We start from the raw sequence: 25,958 nt of genomic DNA, 5'->3' as shown, positions 1-25,958 counted from the left end.
ACGGCCATTTTTGTTTATTTTCGTTACATGCGAGCTTTTCCTAACAAATTGGCAACTCGATTCTAATTATTATGATCTGCACTTTCACGCCCGTGCTCCTTCTTGGCATTTATTTATTCTTCTGTGTTCTTCTACATTCATACACAGTTATTTTGTTGTGGAACAATAATTTTTGCTATCTATATATAACCATTCTACTGTAAATTAAAAGATCCGTTTCAGCTTCAAAAATTGGGGCATTTTCGTTTTTGGGTCTAATCAGGGCCAATACAGACCTAGCAGTGATTTGGATCCACCGGCCGAAATGAGTCCCAGCGTGGGCTGGAATGGGCTTTTGATTAGGGCTGTTTTGGCTTAAATGAAGCTCAAATAGCTTCAGGAGAAGCTGAATCAGACTTTGGCCAGCAGGGTTAAAAAAGTTGGCACTTTTGGGCTGAAACAGATCTTTTTAATTTACAGTGTTTCAAAGTACGGCTAAAATTATCTAAAACTGTCGACAATTGCAGGGATCTGGTTCATTTGGGTTAATAATCTTTGAAAGATTTTTTTGAATGACCGTCTTATTTCGCGCTTGGGGTGACCATGAGAGCGAAGAAACACCCACAAAACGAAACTGCGATAGATGTTGAAACATTTTGTTATGAGATGGTTTTGTCCATGGAATGTGACATTTTAAATGCAAACTTTACAAACTGCATTGATTTTCATTCAGAATCTCTTATTTTCGTTCACTTCACGCCCATCCTTCTATTAGGCTCCAATGGCTACTTGTTGCTGAACGCATCAACTTCAGGCTTTTTTCCAAAACCCTCAAGGTCCTACTAAATGGCCGACTAACTGAAAAGTTACATAAAAAGACTTTAAAAGATAATACTTGTAATAACCAAACTAGGTTACGAAGTGCGGGCGACAACGACCGAAGCCCAGCGCTATGCCTTGCGTAAAGATTCACGTGAGAGATAGCCAAAACGCGCGTGATTAGATTACGAGTGATAGAAGGTTCAAACGCGCGTGATCAAATTGCGTTACGTACATTCCATACATTCGTAGTGGAATTCCAAACTAATACTGGCTACATACACGGGACGCATGCGTAATAACACTCTGGAGATTAGGGTTATGGGCTCCTCTTGTCGTTCGAAATTATATACATGTTCAAGGTTCTTTACTTTACTGTTATTCTAATGAACCATTTTGATCTAGTTTATTGATTTATTATACAATGAAATGTGCACAATTATTGGCACATCCACTGACTATTAAGTAGGTTGGAATACAGTTGCATTCGAAATCTCTCCTGGCTCAAAGTCAGCATCGTGTTCTCCAGCTCCAAGCATCTGAGTCATGAACGCAACGCAACACTGGACGCCACAGTGTGTGTTTTTTCTCAGTTGATTAACTGCTTTGATCAAGGTAACTGTACAGTGCACTAAAATAGAGATAAATAGAGAAAACGCGTTGCAACTGCAACTGTTAATCAGCAGGAGTATTTTTAACTTGATAAAACACGAGTTGCAAGTTTTTAAAACGGAACTGATTTTACGTCGTAATCCAATGATGGCAAAGAAATATACTGATTTAATAGTGTGATGTAGGTGCAAATTATGATATGCAAAGTTTGTTGTTTTGCTTTTCTGACGTTTTCGTAGCCGTCGCCGTCGTAATTAGGGACCTTACGATCCGACAACGGCGACGTCCATTAAGACGTGGCTGAAAAATAGACTTCTCATCCTTTCAAACTATTTCGCGATTATCTCAAGTCACCCTGTTACTTAAAAGAAGGGGATTAAGCTTTTAGCTTGGAGCTGAAGCCGCCGGGGGTAGCGCCCGAGTTCAGACAGAGATGGTAGAATTTATCGCCTTGCCGTTTCCGTTCTCAGGTAAACTTAAAATTTGGTCACTTCACGTGCCAAATGTGCAGAGACGGCAAAGAAATTTACAAAAAAACGTAATGCACGTGCGGAGTTGTTAAAATGCTCATTAAACCTATTGCTTTTTTGACGTTCCCGTTGCCGTCGCCGTCGCCGTCGTAGATTCGTAAGATTCCTAATGATGAAAGCACTTAAAACCGCGAATATCGCGGAGAGTTTCATAGATTTGTGCACGTTGAGGTTGCTCAAAGTGGGCTATATAACAAATCACTTAATCACTTCGGGAAGCTGATCGTTTTTGTTTCCCTCGAATCAAACACTTGCTATTTCCCTTGGAACTAGTCATTAAGCGTTTATAATACTGTAATTTTGCTTACCTACTATAAGTCCAACGACGGTGACGTTCACCGCTACTAGGACCACCGAAACAAACATAGAGTCTCTCAGTTGAACCAGGCCATTCGAATACGCTTCCTCCGCTGGTATTTTTAGGAGCATTCCAACATTCATGGTCACAAACGTGGCGAGAAGTGAGATCAATTGCAGCCAGTGCTCGAGTTTATCACTGATGGGCTTGTAGTAAGCTACCAGAATGCAATATATTCCGGACGTAATCGCTGCTACGCCAAGATGGCTTCGCGTTTCTGCTTCAAGAAGAAAAATCGTCAAAGTCAGCCAAACCCTTCTCGAAACTTCGATGAGTTCCCAGAACCAACACCTTGGGGAATAGTTTTCATAGAGGAAACTGAGACCAATGGATATTTCGTTTCCATGGTAACTTTTGGTTTGCCCTTCTGGAAAGATCTTTTTGTAGTGATACTTCCATAGCAGGAATAGGGTAACCGCCGGCAAGGCTATGAACACGGCAAGCGATGTGTAAGCTAGTATTATGTACTTGTTGTACTGACTGGTGAAGCATTGAACAGTGAAATCAGCGCGAAGAAAGTACCGACATGAATCTCTTTGGCCGGTGGAACAAATCTCCTGGCAGGACAAAAGATGCAAAATGGCTTCGCATGTCCAAGGGTAGGCGACAAAAATCACGAGACAGACGACTCGATAGATCTGCGTTTTGCTGTACGAAAGAGCTTCGTCCAATTCATCTCTGCTAAGAGACGTATTGTTGATTAGCACAAGTTTTCGAAGCTGGTAAACTAACATCGCTAAGAGTATCACCGAAATGTTTAAACCCATAATAACAAGAAATCTCGTGTAGGCATTCATCGTTACGTTGTCTACAAAGCACTGTAAAGGAATAATCTGCAAGAGGTTTAACTGTACAATATTGGCGTATTGCACTACTGTTAACAGCGCACCGGGCCATTCCACGTACGAAAAAGTGTTCAAGGTACTGGAAGTGACTTGATAAAAACCAATGACAATTTTTAGACGAGCGAGTATCATATCGCTCATCGTCCTTCCAGAAGGACATCTTCTCTTTCTTGCCAGAACGATGCTTGCAGTCAGAATGGCTATAACAATACCACTTCCACACAGTTGTATAATAAACCACAATGTTTCAGGGCATTTGCGGCAATGGTTCAACAACTGGTAATACCCTTTGCTGCACACGGCGCAGAGGGGACCACCATATCCATTAGAGCACTTCGATTCCATACCTCCAAGACATGCTTTAGACAATGGACACAGGTATACCTGTGGTACTGTTCCTTGAAATCGTGGCTGTTGGTATGAACTGTCCGTTATTAAAAGATCGGCTGAGAACTTTTGGTAGTTACCAAGACTTTCATTTGACGACCATTTCCAGAAGAAGCCAGGCTGAAGCGACACTGTTTCGTTTTGGCAAGTTAGTCCTCGTAAAGGACATCGTTTACAAGCACCGAATCGATCTAGCCGATAATAATTGGGAAGACACTCGCATCCCTTAAAACCAGCATATTCTGAATATACCGTTCCTGTAAAAGAGAGTAATAGTAAAATCAGAATCACCCTCAACGTTTCTGGGTATGACTAACAATTTTTTCCAATACCAATCTCCCTACCATATTCAGTTTAAATACGTACTGTTGATTGCTGATTGTTGATTGAGGTTATAATGTGTCATCATTTCTGTATGGGTCTTATAGTTAAGGAAGCCAACTGCAGCTTTTCCAATTTGTCTCTTGTCACCAAATGCATCGAAATGATTTTGTCTAACTGTACTGGATTCATAGTCCTTTAATCGAGCACGTATACTCGAATGATTCCACTCTTGAAGTTTACAACGGAAGTGAGCCGAGAACTTCGGTATGTAACCTCTTAATCCCGCTCCTCTAGAACGGTATATATTAACCAGGTAATTTTGGGGAAAGATGTTCGTATACGTTTTTCAATCCGGAGTAGTTTTATGTAGGAGCTCTTTGCGGAGTAGTTTCGTGGGGGCTCTTCTCGTATTTTATCTGGGTAGCCAAAACGTAGGGTTTTAGAGACGTCGACGTTATGAATTTGGCTCTAATTTAAAAATACCGGATTCTTTTAGGAACAAAGACAGAGGGTTTCTAAATGGCATTTACCCTGTCTCCAGAGATTCTTTCCCAAAACTCAAATGCTGAAACCGCCTGCATAACAGATTGTTTATTAGTTATGTGAAGGACCATTTCCATCAAACTTGCCGAATAAGTGCTAAAGCCATTTCTTAATTTCACTTGCCTTGTGGACATAAGATACAATCTGTTGTCGCCTTTCCTGGGGCAGCATGTTGTGATACATAGTGACCTAACGGACAAAGTTTACACCCTACACCGTATGTTGATTTCCCTGCATAGGCGAACTCGTCTTGATAGAAACCGCCTGGAAAAGAGCGGCTCCAGTTAAATATAGCATTTTTAATAAGTTTCACCAATTATCATGAACCTAAACAATGCATGTGATCATTTGTTGAATATATACAAATGTTTTCTTCTAGACCGTTTTTCAAAATCCTTGTTAGGAGGAAGTTAAATTGCCTGTATGAGGATGAAAGACCGTGTCTTCCTAATCATACCTAATTAATCTAAAGGAAAGTAAAGCTAAAGATTTTCAGCTGCCGAGCTTTTTATGACCTGTCATGATCTATGGAGCCTTTCCACATAACGTCACGTCCGTCATGTTGGTGTCCCATGGAAATAAAACGGCGGTCATGCTGGTATCCCAAACCAGTCCTATGGGTGTCGACATCGTTCCTTATGCTTTCTTTTGTCGCAATAAATTTGCATGAATTTACATATGTTTGGATAAATTACATAAATGTGTATAATTTGAATAGCTTCTGGCCACGTGAGTGAAACCGTCTTTGTCATGGTTTTTGTCTTTTGTGGGGTTGTGTTTGTCATGTCGATACGGAAAAAAGCTAATGTAAGTGATTTATATTACAAACCTGCTGGGCATGCAATGCAGTCGCCTTGAGTTCCACCGTATGTTCCAAGAGGACAAGGAAAGCAGGTTGTGAGATTCTCATTGCCCACATAAGTGCAAGAGAACCCGGGAGTAGATACCAAAATTTCCAAATTGACTTCGTTAGGTAGATCATATCTGACAGGTTCACTGGATGGCGCTCTGTGATATGAATGAGCCTTCCATTATTGTCATCACAATCGCGTCAGGGCCTAAGCCAGAAAATCGTGTCGTGGCTTTTACTTTTTGTGCAGCCAAGGTGCAGAGGTCAACGAATCATTAGAGACCTTTAGATTCTGAGATAAGAACGACTACGAGTACGAGATTTTCTCAATAGTAAGTAGTGCTCGCGCGTGAGCCAGCGTCATTTTGGCGGGAAAACGTGGTAGCCGTCGTCAGTCTTCTGCGAGTTTTAGCGAGAGTGTCGTAGTGGCGGGAACAAGTTATCAAATATAAGAAGTTTTATCATTTTGCTAGCGGGAGAGGGCATAACCTCCTTCAATGACGATAACAGTACCAACTTTTCTGGTGAAAAAAAAAAGTACAATGAAGAATTCCGGGGAGTCTATTTTTTGACAATACGCGAAAAAACTTTAAATCAAATCTCGCGCTCGTAGTCGTTCTCGTCCTCGAATCTATTATTTCGATAAGCGGCGGCAGAGATTTAGTTTTGACGCCTGGGAAAAGGAGCTATTGGGTCATTTACATATATTACAGTTGATAGCAACCTGGGGCAGACTTTGATTCGTAGCATGGCAAATACAAAAAGTAGAGTCAGATTAGCGAGTGCCAGATTTGCCGGTGAAATGTTAAATTCAGTCCCTTTAGGAAATCCCATCTATATTATATTACTTTTTCCAATTTGTACATTTAATGGCATCAAAATAGTAGTGTTTTCCCTTTGCAAACATAAGTTTAGCACATTTTTGTCCTGATTGTGACCAGAAAACGACAAGCAGTGCCCCAACTTGCAACAATTCTGGGAATCAAATTCTTTCAGTTGGTGTTTTCTCCGTGATTTGTGTGAGATTGTAATAATTTTAGCATCTACCATGCCACAATTATGTTAACAGTTTTCACAAAAGAAAAGAGTCATCAGGGTTGTTTACCATTTACATGGGTCAAGGTTTGGAAATATGGTAAACAAAATTTTGCACTGGTAAATTTCGTTCCGTAATCGCGTTTACCATTTGTACAAATCGTTTCCACTAACCGAATAACGGCCGCGAAGGCCTGAAACGGTATCAAAGATGACAGCAAAGAAAAGGAACGCGAATTTCTGTCTGGATTGTTCCGACCGAGGAAACAGGACTACCTTTTCAGATTTTCCTCTGCTCCCGGAAATTTTCCGCTGGAACCCAAAAATTCTAGTTCCATTCTCTTTCCACCCGGATTTTCTGGAAACTTTTTGTTCATGGTAAACAACCATAATCACTTACAACTCTACCACCAGATCACGTGGTCCCAGCAAATGATATGGTCGTAGGACATCCATTGAATTAGAAATTAAAATCCTGTCGAGTAAAACAAAGCTAGTGTGCATCTGGGAAACGCGAACCTGCTGAGGAAAGACTGTAAGAATCCCCAAATAAAGCATGTTTTTTGTAATGTGTCATATCGATTTATCATCTAATTTTTACCATACAAGTAAGTAAATTTTACTTCCCTAACGAGTTTGATAGCCAGTTAGCGAGAATTCGCGAAGTAATCTTATAAGAACATTTTTTAAAAAAGGAGAATTATAGCAATGCTTATGATAACATATGATATTCTTTTGTTATTATTATCATAATCGCATAATTATTTCTTTACTTTGTGGATCTTATAATGCACTATTAAAATTAGTCATGAATATTGGAGTAAAATGGTGGATAACTTGAATTTAGATATTTAAAGTACACATCACCCCATATCTCTCCGTCACAGAAATCGCGCCGAAATCACCTGAAGCCCTATCCGATATGGTTTTCATACCGGCGCAAAAGCTAACCGGAATTAATAATGTGGACATAGCCTTACAGTACCCTGAACAGGACAGTTCAGGTCTGGGCTTTTCCTGTACAAAACTAATATAAGCAAAGCTTCACAAAAAATTGTGATCATCTTGCACTTTTTTAAATTCCATAGATGGAAAATTATATTCATAGGTCACGAAGAAAAGGTATGCTTTGCAGCGTATCCTAATTTGGAAAACAAATCACAAAAGTATGCAAAGTCACGTGATTTCTGAAAAAATAAAGAGTCACTTGGTTGTACACGAAGCATTAGTTGTAGTCTCGTGGGAAAAATCGTCCGAAGTATCGGCAATGTTTGTAAACTTGGCAAGAAATGCTTTATGTCTTTTTTTTTTTTCGCGGCTTCAAAGTTCTCTTACCCGTGAGTATTACATGTTTCTATTATTTGAAGGTAGGTTTGAAGGAAGCAGCCTGAAGCTCATTAGCATCCTTCGAGGCAGAGAATTCTGCTATGTTGGAGCCCATTCGCCCAAGAACCTCAAAATCTATTTGTCGTGTTTTTTTGAAGTCATCAGGCTATGTTGATTGGTTGATCTGCCTGTTTCCAAATTTTTGCAGCGTCATTATCGTTTATCTCAGCCTCCGCAAGAACTGAACTTGATTTCGATACGGTAACTCCTGCGAGTGTTTTTGATAACGGCTTTGGTAATCAATGTGACATGATGTCTTTGTATTGCTCCCTACCGATCCGACTTGGTCTACCAAGATCTCACATCATCATTTTTTTCTTTGGAAAAATCCATATGAAGTGACGCTATGTGGCATTATGTACTTCTTATCATGTTCTGCTCTTACATTTTTTCACTTTCTTCCGAGGGTTTATCATGAGACATTTTCAACACCTTGTCGCGGACTTTGTCGAGCTGCTTGCCGCGCAGTTGGCAAAGTAGTAAAGACATGGATTGTGAATGCCGCCCAATGTGAATGTAAATTGAGATAGACATTAACAAAATTTATAGGAGTGATGACTGCCCGAGAGTTGGTAGGTCCTTTGGTAGGTTTTTTACGTCTTAGTTTATATGCAGAGTTCTTAAGTGAAAGTACTGTGAGAGGGAGAGAGTTTTTCATCCTTATCCAAGAACTAAAATTTTCAACCATGTGTAAGCAATGGCAGCACTTTCTTTACTATTTTACGGTGCGAGAGAGAGAAGAGTATAAACGAAATAAAAGGCCCGCTTCCGAATGTTTCACTTGTCAATCGGACATGTGACAAGGCCAGGATAGTCTCTCTCTCTCTCTAGGATTTTGTAACGGGGGGGGGGGGGCATTATCGCGAGTGCCGAACACACGAGCCTTGTAGGAGGGTCTGGGGGTATCTCCCCCCCCAGAAAATTTCAAATTTGGAGGCTTCGAAACGCTATTTTCAGCAGCTTGTCATGAGATATGTCTCCGAAAAATCGACCTCCAATATGAAAATGGCAAACAATTGCAAGTCACTAACATCCAAATAACTGAGTCTAAAGAAAACAAATCCATCCACGGACTTGATGTGTCTGGCTCAACAGGTCTTGCCCCCCCGCTAGCTACGGAGTAGGAAACGACCCTGAGAACAAGGTTGGAATGCCTATAAAGGTTCTTCTGGTCGGGAATCAAACCCGGCTCTACTACTGCTCTCCGGTCAGATACCCTATACTACCAAATAAGCTTTCCATCGTGCAGTCATCGTTTAGTCAAAAGGCTAAGATGTATGCCTGTGAATTACTGGATATTATTTCATGATAATAGTCATAATAACCTGTTCCGAGGATTTCCGATGATTTTACGAAAATGCAGTTACTTACAAATATTTCAGCCTTTGATTTGAACTGAACGCATTGCTGTCTATTCTACGAATTGGGTTGTTCGCCAGATTCCTGAGCAATACAGAATCAATCAATCAACCAGTCAGTCAGTCAATATCATTGAAATTGTCTTAACATTGTTTTATTTCTTTATACTTTGGCATTTGAATCATTTTTTCATCAACAGGTGCATAAGCTGCTATTGGAACATGTTCTTCTAATCTGTCCAAAATCCTGGCTATTCTTTGAATTGTTAATATTTGTCTTTCATAAGTGCAAAGATTAAATATCGCGAGAAACATATGCCTTTAAGTAGTTTTTATGAAGCGCGCTGATGGTAACTAATAATGATTCCAATTATTAGCACCCAGGGTGCAACTTCTGCTGTGTTACTTCCCCCTTATAAATCCTGCCAGCGAGCTCACGGCGACTTGTCTTGATCCGAGTTGAGAGCGGTGTCGCTTGCTCAAAAGAAGAAAACAGGAAAACGATGGAAGGATGGGGTGCCAGGTTTCCAAAGTTTCGCTAAACAGAATTTTTAACTTACACTTATCTCTCTTGCGGAGGGTCCACCCAAGGGTCAACCCCTTTTATGAACCAATTTTGACAGAAAATGTACCCTTTTCGTATACCCTCTATTGACAAAATAATGGTACCCCTCTAACATACCTAGTTTAAAACTTTTTTTTTCGCAGTCTGCTGTAAATGCATTTTCTTTTAAATATGAATAAATCTCCAACCAGAACGTCACCTCGACTTTTTCACACCCACAAAAACACACCGTAATGACAAATTTCCGTACCCTTTCATATACTTCAGCCGTTGAAATTCCTATTCTTTCATGTAGGTATCCCCCCATTCCTAAGGAGCATCCCCGTATAGGCTATTATATGGAGTGCCTTCTGTGCTCCCATAACTTTCACACTTCGATCCCTGAGCCATGATACTTACAGAAAATATAGTTGTGAAAGATTCTCAAAGTAATCGGAGCCAATGACACTAATACGGTTTCTTGAGACATCACTAAGAAAAAGATATTTCAGTCTTTACAAAACTGCTCTACTTTGATGAATAAAATACCTAAGCGTATTTTTGAAACATACGCTAAACATATATAAACATCATGACGGGAGTTCTCTGCATGGTGCCAGAGTAGGGATGGTGAACTTTTGACAATGACTCTACCTTACCACCTTTCGGTCTTGTTACGTAGGATTATTAAGTCTTTCACCGACAAAGGTAAATGAAATAACTGTATATGACGTACAGCATTTTTAATTGGTGTTGTTAATTTTTTTTCTATCTGTATAGTTTAGAGATAATTTATTATTGATGAAACTTAAGTAAAATGTAAAAGTGTAGCAAGACAAGGATGGCGCGGTGGCCCGGGTTCGAATTCAGGCATCCATGCAGTCCTTTTTTCATAGAGGCATTTTTTTCTCCGAGTATTGGGGTTTTACCCTCTACTAAAAAACCAGCATTTCCAAATTTCAATTCGATCAGGAAAGGACTAGACTAACATGCACTTTTTAGAGGCGCTATCTATGAATCATTATCTATTTCTTTAACTATCTCCTATCCTAATCTCCAGGTTTTTATTACGCATGCGTCGCATGTATGTAGCCAGCATTCGATTGGACTTCCACTAAGAATATATGGAATGAACAGAACGCACTTTGATCACGCGTGTTTTGACCATCTGTCACGTGAAACGTACGCAAATCACAGCGCCGGAGCAAAAGCGTTTTGACCTTCGATGGTTGTCGCGCGTACTTCGTAACCTTTGGTTATTACTAGTTTATATTTAGAAGTATTTCATGCCGTTGATATGTTACTTACATGTACCTAAGGAGGGTCATTCTTGTGAGAGTTCCATTTGCCAAAGATGAAATGTTATTATTGCTAAGTAGCCTTTAAAAAAAACATTTAAAATATTAACCAGCGAGTAAGCTCTCCGGCCAATCTCGTCTCCAGAGCCTCCACCGTCGCTGTACAAAAGGATCGCGGCCCCTGGGAAAGAGACTGCTCTCCGGGGCGCTCTGGCGGCGGGGCGTGAAAAGGGAGGAGAGCTTGAAACTACGTCTCTGGAATTTGAATACAGGGGTATGTACATTTCAAAAGTCGAGAGAGAATGCTGAAGGCGGAGATGACACGTGTTTTCAATGTTTGTTTACGTTCGCGCTGATTGGTGGAAATCTGACAGACCAGTTGACGGGAAGCCACAGGGGAATTGGTAGTGGAATTCAAATTTCAGAGACGTAGTTGCAAGCTCTCCTTCGTTTTCCCGTCCCGCCGCCAGAGCGCCCAGGAGAGCTTGCTCGCAGGCTATTAAAATATGTTGTCCTTTTTGTTATAAATTACCACTTGGAGGGTTTTTGTTACGATCAAAAACCATTATCCAGGCCTATAGGCAGGACAAACTAATAGACCACAAACTTCCCTAACAATTTAAAAGCCAAAATAAAAGAAAAACGTTCTTGATAGCGTGCTCAGAGAACTGATGTAAAACTCATCTTTTCAGTTGCACCGTTATTAATCCTCCAAAATCTGACCAAACGATCGAAAGAAAGTTTTGCTAGAGCATTAAAATGTGACACCTTCTCGTTCAATTGATTACGTTGTATTTGGGAGGTGTAACAAAAACGTCAGAGTACCAAATCCATGGACTGAACACGCTTTGATCCAGTTATGTTTCTAGTAATTGCGATTGAAAAAATTAGTATTGTTCAAGTACAATTAGATTGCTTTTACTAAATATAAATAATATTGAACTTTAAGAGCGATGAAACGAAACTCTTCTTATTTCCAAAAAATGAACGCTGTACTTTTGACTTACAGAACCAAAACTGCAGGAAGCTCACTGAATGCCTCTGGATCAATGATCGCAATGTTGTTGTATGAAAGATCCCTAAATAATTTAAAGCACGTTATTTCAAATAACGCATTGAATACTACTACTTTTTTGTGATCTAAAGAACAAATACACGTCATAAACCTGAATTTTTAGTTTCTTTTTTCTAACACAAAATGATGCGCAGTTTCAAAAATGTTTTATAAAACAAAATTTCTTACGTTTCAGCTAGTGAAAGCCTCGAATAAAGTTTATTAAAGACTGTTTCAAAGAAAGCCATAGGGGTAAAAAAACAAAAACGACAACTATTTAAATACCTAACACAGATTCTCAAATAGAAAAAGAGTTTGCCTTTTCTTTTTGCATAAACCGGATTATACTTTGCATTTTTGAACTCAAAAAATGAGCTTTAAGCCCGGTTTTGCTTTGACCATAAGGAACACCTGTGAAAAACGCTTGAGTGTTTTGCAATATCTCTTTTAAAAAAAACCGAATACGCACAAGAAATAGAGGATCGGAAATCCAGGAAATGACCAAGAAGGTACTGTGGTGATCTTGTTATGACGTAATTTTCTAAACAAGACAAAACAATAAGTCAAACCCCGTTAAAGGGGGCACTGAAAGGGCCATAGAAATTGTTCGTATTAACGGGGTCTCCATAATAAGCTTGCAGGTTGAATTTAGAGAAAATTTGAGGGTTTGCTTTCCAGGGTTCGACTGTTAAATAGCACAATTATAAAATCAGCTGACACTAAGTCTAATTTAAACAAGAAGTTGCCTCTCTCTATTTGATGCTGTCAGTAGAGAACTTTTAAAGGGCTTTCTTTCACGTACACTTTTCTCAAGCTTTACTGAAACAGTTACTCAGCTCCATGGGTTATTTTGGAACTTACTATAAAACCTACGCTGCAAATGTACGGGTATATTGGTGGTCTCTTAATGTGGCTACAGTAATTTGTCGTAAGCGCAGCGCGAATGGAAGTACATGTAATAGCTTGAAAGATTCTTAATACCTGTAAGCAAGGTTCACAGTCCTGTCTATGTTAAATAAATTTAAGGTAAATAATGAAATGCAATGTCTTTTGGTTACTTACAAGACTGAAAGATGAATCATGCTAGCCTGTAACTGAACATGCTGTAATTCATTTCCATCAAGATTCCTAAACAGGATTAAAGGGAATTTTGATAAAAATGAATTCAACATTACCAAAATTGAAATTCACCAATGGCTTAAGTCAATTTGAATATTTTTCTGTTTTTTTTTTTCAGTTCTGTTGTTGCCTTGTTTTGTTTTTCGGAAAAGGTTGCTCCTGCGCTCTAGCCCGTATGCCTTTCACAGTGGCATGCCCTTCACTTCCTTATCTAACTCCTACAGTCCTGAATCATTCTATATGTCTCAGCCCTCGGATGTTCAAGGTGGAACATTCATTCAAGATCCGGGTTTGCTTATAATAAAGCAACAATGTGCGAATTGAAAACAGCACGTCCGAGAATAGCCTGGGAACGAAAAGGTACCACTAGATGGGCCCTTTCGATGGCTTAATCAAGACGTTCGAAAACGATGCAATTACGCTAGTGTGCATTGAACCAGAGGTTTCAAAGTCTTTTCAAGGATAACACCAAGAGCAGAGTTTTCCCGAAAACGTTGTGTGGACATGGCCTATAAAAAAAGTTGAATCCTCTTACAAAGATTGAAGAAACATCAGCGTCCGGAAAGGCTGTTTATCCATCTTGCTGATGTTGTTTTTCCTCAAATCTCTAAAAAGCAAAAGAAACTGAGATCAACGCGCATGGAATAATTTCCAATTTTCGCGTTGCTATCACTTGGTCAGCCCTAGGTTGTCGTCTGACAATGAAAAAATAACTTACATTCGAAATAAGAAAAAACTATCTCTAAAAGTAGTAGCATCAATCACTTGAATAAGATTCTCTCCTAATTTCCTGAAAAAGAAAATATATAAAAAAATTAAAAAAAAAAATCCGACACATCCAGGCCTCATTTGTTCAAAAGGTAGATAGTAACGTTATCTACTGGGTAGATCTTTATCCATAAGATATTGGTTTCCCCAATACTTATCTTCTGGATATTGGATCATCGGGTTGATAAATAGCGCTATCCAGCATTTGAGGACCCGGGGCCTGACCTTAATTTAGGTAACGAAGGGAATGGCCAAGTTTTCTTGGCCCTGCTGACTCTAGTCCACTCAGTTGGAAAGAAAGATACCGTGAAATTCCGAAAATAAGCCCTGGGGCTTATATTTTTCAAAGGTCCTTTTAGAGGGGCTTATTTTTGGAGGGGCTTACATTCGGAGGGGCTTATCTAAGGAGGGAAATTTGCGTTTCAAAATCGATTGGGCTAGCCTTATTGTTGGAAGTAATTTTACCGTTTTTGCTTTGTTTTACTTTGTATTTGAGGGCAATTTTCCAAGTACAAGCCCCCGCGAGGCTTATATTTGGAGGGGCGACTTAACGGAAGGTTTTTTGCGTAACCGGTTTGGGGGGGGGGGGGGGGGCTTATTTTTGGAGGGGCTTATACATGGAGGGGCTTATTTTCGGAATTTTACGGTATGTTGAATCATTATACGTTTCTGGGAAACTTCCCACCTACCCCTCCCCTAAGCCAACATTTTTCCCTAAGTGAGAAGTAGGTGTTAATGTTGGCTTAGGGGAGGGGTAGTTGGGCAGTTTCCCAGAAACGTATAATGCTCGACATGTCTGGGTAGAAAGGTAACTATGTGTTGGTACATCTTCATGTAATTATAGCAGTGGGTTAATCATGCAGTGCTCGATCGGTGATGCTCCCTAGGATAAGTCTCTTTGAGAATTAGGATTCCTGTTAACTGTTTGCACAGGTTGCAAATTAAGAGGAATTCTGTAAGCGCACCCCTTGTTACTGGGGTAATTTGTGTCTGTTTTAATATTGCAGTATCTATAGGCCACTTACAAATAGGTAAGGAGGGTTAGTCCATGGAACGTTTCCCTATTCACCTGTCGTAAACGGTTTTTGGACAAATCACTGCAGATAAGAAAGCACCAGTTGTCACGACAAACTTCCGAAGTTATACCCCTCTCTTGAAGCAGCATTATAACGAGTTTTATTTATTTGGAGAGAGGACTGGTAAGGAGTTCAGGTCTGCAGTTGCCCAAACTTTTCTGTCAGGAGTAACAGTTTAACTTCACGAAGCTCAATATAGTTCATGTACTTTTAACGCTGCTTTTTACATGTTGATCCCTGAAAATCTTCCAGTTTATATAGCAGTGCCAAGCTAGTTCCTCCTATCGTCTCCATCACCTCTTAAAAGGGTTCATAATGCCAATAGCAACTTGGAAATTACGTACTGTGTCGTGACCAGTCCTTATGCAGTCAAGGATAGGAATATTAAATTAAAGAAGATAGTTGTACTAACAATAAGAAACTTTTTAGTACCACCAAAAACCTAAAACTCGATAAAACGGCTTCCAGATGGGTCCAGAAACGAACAGACAGAAAGAAACACAAGTTAAGAACGTTAAGAACGTATTTTATTTATTATGGACATTCTCTTATAAAATTCAAGTCCAAAAAACTCCCATAAAGTCTGGACCGCCTGTAGTTTGCCTTAATGGGGTTGGTAATTTTGATGGTGTAGGGAGGGGAAGGGAGGGGTGTCCCCTTACCTTAAATCAGAGGTCTGTAGAAACTCTGTGGCATCGCTGATTATGTCAACTGTAAAAATTTAGTCACCAGCATAACAGGAAATTAAAACCCAGTATTGTCCCAAGGCAGTGCGTAATAGCTTTATTCAGTGCACACTTACAGTTCACTAAGTGATGTTAGACTGGCAAAACTCCTATTTTCCACCCTTTCAATCTTGTTGTTTGCAAGAATCCTGCAAGTAAAAGGTGATTTTTTTTGTCATGCAAAAGCATGTTTCATTGACAAAAAAAAATGAGTGAATTTCCGAGTCTTACAGAACAAGTAGTTTGCTTAGACCCGTAAAATCGGAACTTGCAATCAGTCGTAGTTCGTTGTTTGACATGTCCCTGAAAACAAAAACAAAAGGTCGTGACTGAGCTCCTCTTAGTCTTCTAATGAAGGAAATGAACGATGTTACTACTACTACTACTACTACTACTACTACTACTACTACTACTACTACTACTACTACTACTACTCCTCCTCCTCCTCCTCCTCCTCCTCCTCCTCCTCCTCCTCCTAATACTACTACTACTACTACTACTACTACAGAAACTGCGTAACCTATGCTACGTTTCTGTGGCTTTGTAGTTCATTTAATACTCACAGTAGACTTGAAATGTTGGGAAGACTTCTGGTTGGAATAGAAGCGAGTTTCAAACTGGAGCAATTCACCCTGAGATAAAATTTGCGGCCAGATATAACTTGAACACAAGTGCATTCTCTTGGGTTTTCCTTTGAACCTGAAATACATTCAACATATTAAAACCATGTTTTTTAAGTCAGTGTCACAGGCGGCTCTGAAGAAAAATTGCAATCACTCCCACTGGAGTCTTTCCCATGACCTTTTGGTAATTTGTCCAGATGCTCTACCACTGAGCTTTAGCAAATTCGTGGGAAAGGCCACTCTCGATACTCCAGTACTAGCAGTATGCAGGATGTTTGTCGCATGGATCTAGTTTACTAGCCTTAGCTCCTGTGAGTGTCCTGTAGCCCAGTGGTAGAGCTTTTACAAGTACAGGTGACTCCCGATAACTCGAACCCTCGCTAACTCGAACCAAAGTCGATTTCCCCTGGATTTCCTTCATACATTTACTGTAATTTTACCCTCAGTAACTAGGACCCTCGATAACTCGAAGTAATTTTTGTTTCCCTTCAGATCATTACTAGACAATTTTACACTCGATAACTCGAACCATGCTACGAGTGCGTGACAAGTGGAGAAAAAACCTTCGTACTGGAGTCCGAAACTTTGAAGTTATTTCAAAACAACCGCGTCAATTCTTTGTATTTACTTATTTTTGTCACTCAAATTTAAATTCCTCGTATACTTTGTTGCTTAATTGAATTGCCTCCCTATCCATTTCCTTATTTCCTTACTTCCAGTTATTTGCTTCAAACTCTCGATAAACTCGAACTTTTCTCGATTTCCTTTGAAGGTTCGAACTAGTGGGAGTCGACTGTATTTAATATTCACCAGGCTTAAAATTCCCCATCAAATTTCAATCAAATTTTTTACACTTAATACACCAGAGAGAAAAAAGGTTACTAAAACGTGACTTTCATGGCTTGATCGCATAAACCGAACGTAGTTTCAAACATTGTCCGAAACTTGCGTATAAATAATGAGTAAAAGCTAGGTGGATTGCAAAAGGAAGGTAATTGAAGTAAGAAAATTTAATCCCTTTCGTTAGCCAATAAGCGTTAATCAAGAATATGGCTTTCTATTGGAAAAGCGCTTTCCCTATTAGGTTAACTCTTTTTCATCAAAAGGGAAACAACAAAACAACAAACAAGCAAACAAATATAAAACTCACCCGGACAGTTAGAATGTTCTTTCTTCGCAATAAAATCTTGTGTTAAACCTAGAAAAAAATTAAGCTCCACGTATTATACCTTCAGGTTAAATCGATTCCCTCTAGGTGCGCATGCCTTGCGAATTATTTGCTAAATGGACACTGGCTTGGTTGATGAATGATAGAAGTTTTTCTTGCTTAGAACGTGTATGATTTATAAAGATTTAGAAAGAGGTATGATTTAATGGTTTATCAATAATTGTAATTACCAATAGATCGTTTTCACTCAAGTGATTATAGTAGCTCTTTGAACATTTCTCGAAAAAAAAGCAAGATTTTACAAAAGAATTTAGGTTTCAAGCACCACAGAGCAGTGTCTTCCTGGTGTACCAACATGGCGGCCGTTTCTTTTTTTTTTTCACCAATATGGTCGCCGTGACGACATGCGCAAACGATCTTGCAAACAAATCATAGCAAAGGAAATAAGTCCGCTAATTACGAATTAAGATTTTTTTTCGACCGACTTCATTGCATGGATGAACGTTAATTAACAAGCTACTCACTAACAGCTTCGAAGGACGCATCAAATCCTTTTCTTGAGAATGTGACGTCTGTTTCAAAATAGATCTGCAGATGTCGACCGCTTGAAAACACGGTTTCCCCTGGTGATACACGACCGCACATACGCACGATGACGTCACTGGTTACAAGGGGGCCATCTTGAATCTGCACGAAATCCCTGTCACAGATCCGCAAGGGCGAGACGTCGAAATAAGTAAAGTTGAGCTTGATAAGATGACCATCTGGCACTGTAATATTCCAAAGTCGGATGATGTAGTCCGGGTAACGATCGGGGAAGTTTGGGCTTTTTATCCTTCCTGTTGTATTGAAAATTTGATATGAAACCGGAAAAGGGGTTCCTTTGCGGGTAAAAAAACAAAAAGCAACAAATTAGGAAATGCGTATATTATGTGTAAACGTTGCAAAATGAGTTATTTCTTTTTGAGTTTAATATAAGTTTATTTTGCGATAAAAATTAAACAATAAAATAATAAATAATAATAATAAATAAAGGCAGGCTTCACCCCAACAAAGCCACAATTAGTCCGATAGGTAATGCATTGTGAAATGATAAAGGAAATCACTACTGTAAGGAGCTTTAAAAATCGTACTTAACAAACAAAAACCTTTGTGAACTGATCCCATGAGAAGTTAAAACATTTTCGCGAAACGCTACTTGACACTTTTTCAGTCTGCCAGTCGAAGTCGTTTTACAAAAGTAAAACAGTTCTCGGCACAAGAAATTGGTTTGAAACTTTTTTTCTTGGTATCAGTACATCACTTCTTACATAGTTAATTGAGTGGAATGGTTATGAAACCCGTCAGACTCCTTTGTTATATGTTTTTGTGGACCTGAAAGTGCACAACATACAAAAGAATTCCTATCATTTTGATTGTATTGACCAATAAAAACGTTGCATTAATTTATTCCGTAACAATTTGCCAACAGAAAACAAAGGATTGTGCACTTTCAGGGTGCATCCAACATAAACTGCAGCACTGTTGTTTTTATCATTGATGTTTGCCGCTTTTCATAACCAGTCTCCTCTAATAACTATGCTTCTTACCAGGCTATAGGTTTGTAAATAAATGTCATTGTGTCAATTCGCCAGTTTCTTTTCAATCGTAATAACCGAGCAAATAATAATAAGGCCTGACTTTCCAAGTTGCTTGACTTCGAACATGACGATGCAGAGTTTACATTTCATGTCTCTCTCTCTGGAATCACTATTTAAATTAATTGATTAATCCCAGAATCAGGTATTTTTGTAAGAAAATACATCAAACACCCAAAAGGTTGTTTTTTTTTTTTTCTGATTTTTGCTTGTCGTTTTTCATTTCTCTGTGTTTAGATATTAGATAAAACACTCTTTCAAGTGTTTGATCCATTAAACTTAACAACTTACCAAGGCTAACCTTCCAAGTTGCTTGAAAGAGGAAAAGTTGAAGAAATACAGTTCTTCTGACATATGACATGTCTCTGGTTCTTCTATGGGCTGATTTAGTTGCTTCACTATATCAGTTTAGGAGACAGTGATAAACCTGAATTCAATGATAAAAAATTTACTCCTTAAAAAGTTGACACCTACGTGCTGATTTGATCATGATAATTTGCAACTTTTGAGTTTGAAGCCGGCAAAATCCTGTACCTCTCACTGAACTAAGTGTCGTGCTGGACTGAATGAGGTACTTTTCTGATGTTCAATACGAATCGCTTGTAAAAGTTGAGTTTAAACTCGTATTGATCGATACTGGGTTGAAATATCTTTAAGTATTATATTAAAATGAAAAAAGCCGGCAGCATTTTCATGTTTTTCACTGACGACTTGGGTCTTGACATTTAGTGAGATGCTCAACTTAAACAAAGTATGGAAAACGGTTTAACTGTGCTTATCTTGTGCTTTAACTTGTGCTTTCCCGCTTTGGTTCTCTCTGGGTAGTAGTATTAACTAAGATAATAGAATCTGGTACTGTGGGTAACTCATTGATTACCTTCAGTTGGCCTTCACATTTCTCACAGAGTCACGGTAGCTGCATGCGCACATTACGTTTTTTACACGAACACTAGTTTTCTTTGTTTAAGTTGAGATTATATTTGGTTAATTAGCTTTTGATATTCGTATGACTAATTACTGCAGGTTTTAACTAGAGAAAAATTTTCCCGTTTAATGTTTCTTTAGACTTAGAGGCAGCAGTATGAGTATTACATAACTTCGTCCGATTCTCAATCTATTCTGGCTTAAAAGGAAATACGAAAGAAATTATTGCAGTTAAAAAGCGACGAATTGTTATCACTGATTAGAAGCAAATAGCTTTTTACCAGTTTTGTAATGAAAAGGATGGTTGGCTCCATTTGCATTTATATAGTATTTTTAACCCTTTTGGCTAGAAACAGAGATTGAAGATTTGTCTGGGTCTAGTTTAATTTGTTGACAACTAGCCTAAGGTTGTCTCTTTCTTTTACTACTATTAAGGTCATTATACTTGAAACTACGGTTTATTGTGTTGAAGTTAAGACTCACGTCTGCGTACTCTCGTTTCGCCACTTAACTTTTTCACGTTTCCAAACCTTGGTGCAAAACGAGTAATGGTTTTTTCAAACATCAAGGCATACATTTGAACTCAAATTAGGTCAGAATGAGCTTCATGGATTTCACATAGATGTGCACTCACTAGTTGCCTGGGTATAACTGCATAAACAGGATATATGTTGCGGTTCAATTTTTCCTTGGTTTAATTCTATTTTCTTTTGTTTTTGGGAACAATGTGAATGACAATTAGATTGAAATAAAAGAAAATAAAATTTAAACCGAATGGAACCACAACATGCATATACACATATTGAAATGTATGACAGACCTCAATAACTGAATAAACTTCATACACTCTATACATATACATTATATACATTAAAATTCCTTTTATTTTGTTTAAAAGTTGATCATTTCAGACCCTTAACCGAATAGAATACTGCCCTTGAACAAATTTTACGTTAATACTATTTGTTTCCGAATTATTCCTTTACGCAGATGGTAAACGACAACCTTATTTTAATTTGTGCCCTCGAACAACTATTTCCCCTTAAACGGATTGTTTTGTTTTTAGTCTAGCTACGTTATATGATTACTGAGGACTTTATCTTTAATTTTGGGAAAAGCCAATAGATAATATTTTTCGTTTATAAGTACAATGTCATACCAATCAATAAGCTCAAACCAAAAAGCCAGGTTGTCTGCTGAAGATAAAATTAATATCCCATTGTTGTGATTATATTAAGTAATTTTTACGTATTTTAGTATTTTTCAGTGCCAGCTTGTCTCAGGTATATTAATTCCAAATTTCTCTTCTCAGCTCGAAAATTAATAATAAGCCGACTTGTGATAGATTTTTCATAACAACTTAACAAGCTAGGGAGCAGCAAAGAAGAGTAATAAATCGCTTTTGTTTGTTTCGCAAAAGGGAGTATTGACGAAAAAACAGAACATGATCCTGTACGTAGTTATTTTCAACCGCTCACGATGCTGGCTGAAGACTACGACGAGGAAAATGGCCAATAAACCTCTTTTTTAATTTCGACTTTTTTGGAGCCTTGAGCAAATGGCTCCTATACATTATCAAAAACCCTGTTTTCTTTTTTGGCAAATTTCTCTCGCCCAAGAATTTTTGGGGAAGCCGAGAACTTGTTGTGTTTATTTAAAAAAGTCATGAAATAATACAAGAATCTTTGCTAGACCAGAAAAAAATGGTTTAAATAAAGATTTAAATAATTTATGATAACAGTTACAGTAGCATCTCTGACTACATACTGGTTATCTAAAGTAAAACAAATTTGGCCTTAAAAGCGTAGGTGCGTCGACACAATAATAGACAATTTAATTACCACTGCTTCATTTGAAACGGACTTGAATGCAATTAAATTCTGTAAACACCGTAAAAAGTGAGTTTTGGTGCGTAAAAGATTTTTCTTTCAGATTTTAATGCTCATTATTTTTCAAAAATTTTTTTTTACCACCAAATTCACTTTTTTTCCTTCTTTTTCTCCAAGATATAAAGGACAAGCCAACTCGGCAGCAATGAATAATATCGTCACCGGCTGCGTCATTATTAATGTTCTTTACATGAGACGACTTTTAACTCATTTCAGACACTTGGACAAGACATAAGTTATGCAACAGCTGTCTTTGGAACTGAAGACAGCTTAAAATGAATTTCCAAGATATTGTCACAATATTGCCACAAGTTGGTTTGTCCTTCATTGCACGTACTATGAAAGCTAAAACATCTCACTTACTAGTGTTTAATGATTACGTTTGAATTGGAACGATATCTTCAGTTGCAAAACGGCTTCAGTTTTGTATTCTTGGATAGCGAGCCCTGCACCTTTGTTGCTAAACTCATGCGAAATGAGACAAATGTTTAATGTTTGCTTGCGCAAACAATCGGCTAATGCTTGTCCTTTTCGGGTCAAAAAGTCCAGTGTGATTAAGAACGATATGATTGGCTACGACCGACAGATCAGAGTATTAGCATATAGATTCTCTACCTTTTCTGAAGAAGAATCCATTTTTTTAAAGTGAAGCTGGTTTGCGGAAACGGTAAGTTCATAATTTTACTAACTGAAAGAACATAGGGCTTATTATACGTAAACATGAAGTAACCCGCTCTTTCAATTTCACGTAAATTGCAAATTTCAACTTCATGTAAATTCGCAGCTTGCAGCAGTTTTTCGCCTCATTAAAATCAGCAAATTTATCTCACTTTCGATCACTGATATTTGGGTTTGGTTAGTCATCGATTCACTTATGATAGTCTGAACGCCAGCAGGGGATTTAAGGCCATCCAGCTAGATGTTGATGTGTCTTTTAAGTGGAAACGATAATAACGTTAATAATGTTTTGGAAGAAATAAGAATTAAAAACTAAGGAGGAAACTAAATGCATCCATGTGAAATAGAGCCAAGTATTTTCTTAAGAAATATTTTATTCTTACTTTAGTGTATACTTGAAACGGCCTTGTTTCCTCATCAGAGGTGTTGCAGGATAATATCAAAAATTGAAATTCATGAAAAATGACTGCCATTAATAACTTCGAGGAGATTTTTATATGTGTAAGAAAAGTCCATAAATTTTCCTAGATCGATTAGAAAAGTGAAACTCCGCAATACCCCCACCAGGAAAAAAATGAGAACTATGCAGTTTTTCTAATATAGAGCCAAGAAGATTCAAAGTTCCGATTCTGAAAATGAATCAAAGAATTGCGACCTACGAATATCATACTAGATTGAGATTAGACATGGCGCTCTATACCGCAAACCTCCTTCACTTAAAAAGGTTTCAAATTTAAGTTGAAATAGAAATCCATGCTATGACTATGAGAGCGCTTATGAAAAAACGTTCTATTAGATATTTCGTCAGAAATTGGGCGTAGCGGTGATTTCCTTCGCTTGTAATAACTAATTACCACAAGTTCACTCCTTCCCCATCCTCTCTCGATAAATTTTATTTTGTCCGACTACCGTGCACATGTAAGGCACACTGTATGGAAAAAATTGAGTTGGTGGAGACACCTTTGATAGCAGTGTCATTTTTTTTTTACTCCTGCAAACAGCACTTTCTTTTTACATTTGTTATCTCGGTTCTGATAAATGTAAGAGGAAAGTTTCCTGTTCCTTTGATTGAATTAAAGCCTAATTGATTACGTAGTTTTAAAAGAAGCATTTGATATACAAAAACTTGTAAACGGTGGAAACTTGTATCAGTAATAATGAAGAAAGCATTGGCTTTTTATAATGTGCAATATGAGCACGTGACCTCCTAACGTAAGCTATCATATCTGGCTATTGGTAAGATTTTAAGGTTTTAATTTTTAACTAGTTTCCAAAATAGAACTCAACAGTTGCCATCACAATGCTCTGCATCCTTTGCTTCGAGGCAGTCGCGTGGACTTGATGACGTTTCAAATAATCCATTAAAATGTGTAGACTTCTCAGGAATTAGGCGTTTGAACCGGGCCGAAGTTTCCCTCTCTGTCCGATTAATCTCAGTCTCTTGCTGAGGACTTAGAGTTTGTTACAAAGGACTGAGATGACTCGTCCCATTTCTACGATTATCGGCTCCACAATGAAACCTCCTTATAAAGAGCATCAGAGGTCCACATTAGTAACCTGAGATCAGGCTCTATTTTCTTTTCGCTTGACAAATAAAATTCTGGCGGGGAAGGCGAAACGAACAACAGCCAATCAGATCGTCTGGCATTGTTTAAACGACTAATCAGCGTTGCGGCTAAAATCTGGCCGCAGCAGCACAAGCGTGAGAGACTGTATCAGGCCCAATTTTAGCGCGACCACTTAAGAGAGAATATATGAAAGCTGCTAAAATTGGGCCTGATCTCAGGTTACCACATTGGAGAGTTCCCAATTTTAAAGAGGCAAGGACTACATGTTTGAAGATTCCCAGCTTTAGGCCGAAAGATACTGACTCGCCTTAATCAGAAAGCTGTCGATCGCATCATATAGGTGTACGTACGTAAGGAGAGACCTTGACCGTAACAGGCGCTCATCTCTATAATGCAGACACTAGTGGCCTATTCTCCTTCTGGTGTCTGAATTCAAGACACTTCATAGTACAGACAAACTCCGCTTTACAAACACCTGCTTAATAACGGACACCCCGTTATTACGAGGAAAAGAAAGTCCCTCGGGAAAGAAAGCCCTTATATTTTCTCTTATTATTCATTCAAAAATATTTCCCCAATTCTGATTGGCTAAAAGCACGCGCACCATAACCAGTTACTGATGACCAAATTTGGAAGAATTTTGTGTTTAACGAGGAAATGACGTCAAAAATGCAGCGTTCTTGCAGGTTAAGGCACCGTTAACCAAGAAGACCTGGGGACGAGGTTGAGTTGTTTTGGTTGTGAAAACAGAAAAATGGCGGACATTTCACTCGTTTCAAGAGTAAGAACTAGGCGAAATTATAGCTAAAAACATGGCAAGAACAGCAAGAACACAACTCGAAGGGCGACATCTGCTATTTGAAGAACATTTGCGGAGCTGAGAAACCCTAAACGTGCACTATCGAAGGTGAACTTAACATCGATGGAGGTAATCGGCTCCTGATGGAGGTAAGCATGTTTTAGCTTTGTTTTTAAACTAGGAATTATTTTGAATGAATAATAAAACAATTATTGAATTCGGCTTTCGTATCATATGAAGAATTATGGAGATCTCGGAGGGATAACACTCTCCTCGATCTCCATAATTCTTCATAAGATACTCAGCCTCAGTCATTAATTGTTAATTAGTTCAACCCGCTTAATGAGGACACCCCATTAATATGGACACTTTCTATGGCCCATTCAGTGTCCGTATTGACGGAGTTTGACTGTACTCAAAATATATAAAACCAAGTATAACAGAGCTAACACTACGATACAGTCAGATTTAAAAAATGACTTCTTTGATCAAACTATGAAATTAACGACTTTTTTTGCAACTTAAGTCTTTATAGATACCAATCAATAACTTATTTTCGTCTAATTTGTGGAGCCGGAGCGTTGACGGTAATGATAAGACTGGCATAAATAATAGTTAAGATAATTGATATATAGTTGACACGTCGAGACTTTCCACGGAGCAAATTGCATTTGCTTTTATAGTACGTTGCAAGCGGAATTACTCAATTCATCTTTACTAGCGGCCTACGACTTCGATTAATGGTGAATTATCGTCCTAACGTAAAGTGCCGAGTAACAACAGTTCAAAAACGTTTAACTAATCCAATATAAAGATAAGAATCTTTTGTACTGTTTAAACATTCTTCTATTCCTCTATAAAAGAGGCAAATACTCTTAACTTAGAACCAACCACCTCCTTTAGCTTGATGAAGACAACACTACGGTGAACAATTTTAAAGTTAAAAAGTTATTCTGATTTTATTTAATATCATTGTAGATTGGATTCCGTTTTCTTACCAATGTATTCATTTCCGTTTTTAAGATCTCTAGAATTTTTAAGATCTTTTATTATAATCATTAG

General features: G+C 38.3%; 1 protein-coding gene across 1 annotated transcript; it reads right to left on the bottom strand.

The window, feature by feature from the left end:
• Window positions 1–207: 207 nt before the first annotated feature.
• LOC140926001 (uncharacterized) lies at window positions 208–19,399 on the bottom strand. The gene is made up of 18 exons (XM_073375817.1): window positions 19,330–19,399; window positions 17,926–18,282; window positions 17,384–17,431; window positions 16,174–16,309; window positions 15,842–15,913; window positions 15,686–15,759; window positions 15,548–15,596; window positions 13,760–13,831; window positions 12,985–13,050; window positions 11,876–12,034; window positions 10,879–10,950; window positions 9,991–10,062; window positions 9,040–9,111; window positions 6,683–6,757; window positions 5,227–5,405; window positions 4,521–4,661; window positions 2,249–3,787; window positions 208–1,429 (listed from the first exon to the last, which is right to left on the bottom strand). The coding sequence occupies exons 1-18, from the start codon at window positions 19,397–19,399 to the stop codon at window positions 1,260–1,262; spliced, it is 3,423 nt and encodes a 1,140-aa protein (XP_073231918.1). The 3' UTR covers window positions 208–1,259.
• Window positions 19,400–25,958: the final 6,559 nt, after the last annotated feature.

Source organism: Porites lutea, chromosome 2, assembly GCF_958299795.1.
Source record: "Porites lutea chromosome 2, jaPorLute2.1, whole genome shotgun sequence".
Taxonomy (NCBI): domain Eukaryota; kingdom Metazoa; phylum Cnidaria; class Anthozoa; order Scleractinia; family Poritidae; genus Porites; species Porites lutea.
Note: the sequence above shows the minus strand (reverse complement) of the source record. Positions and strands in the feature narration are given on the sequence as shown.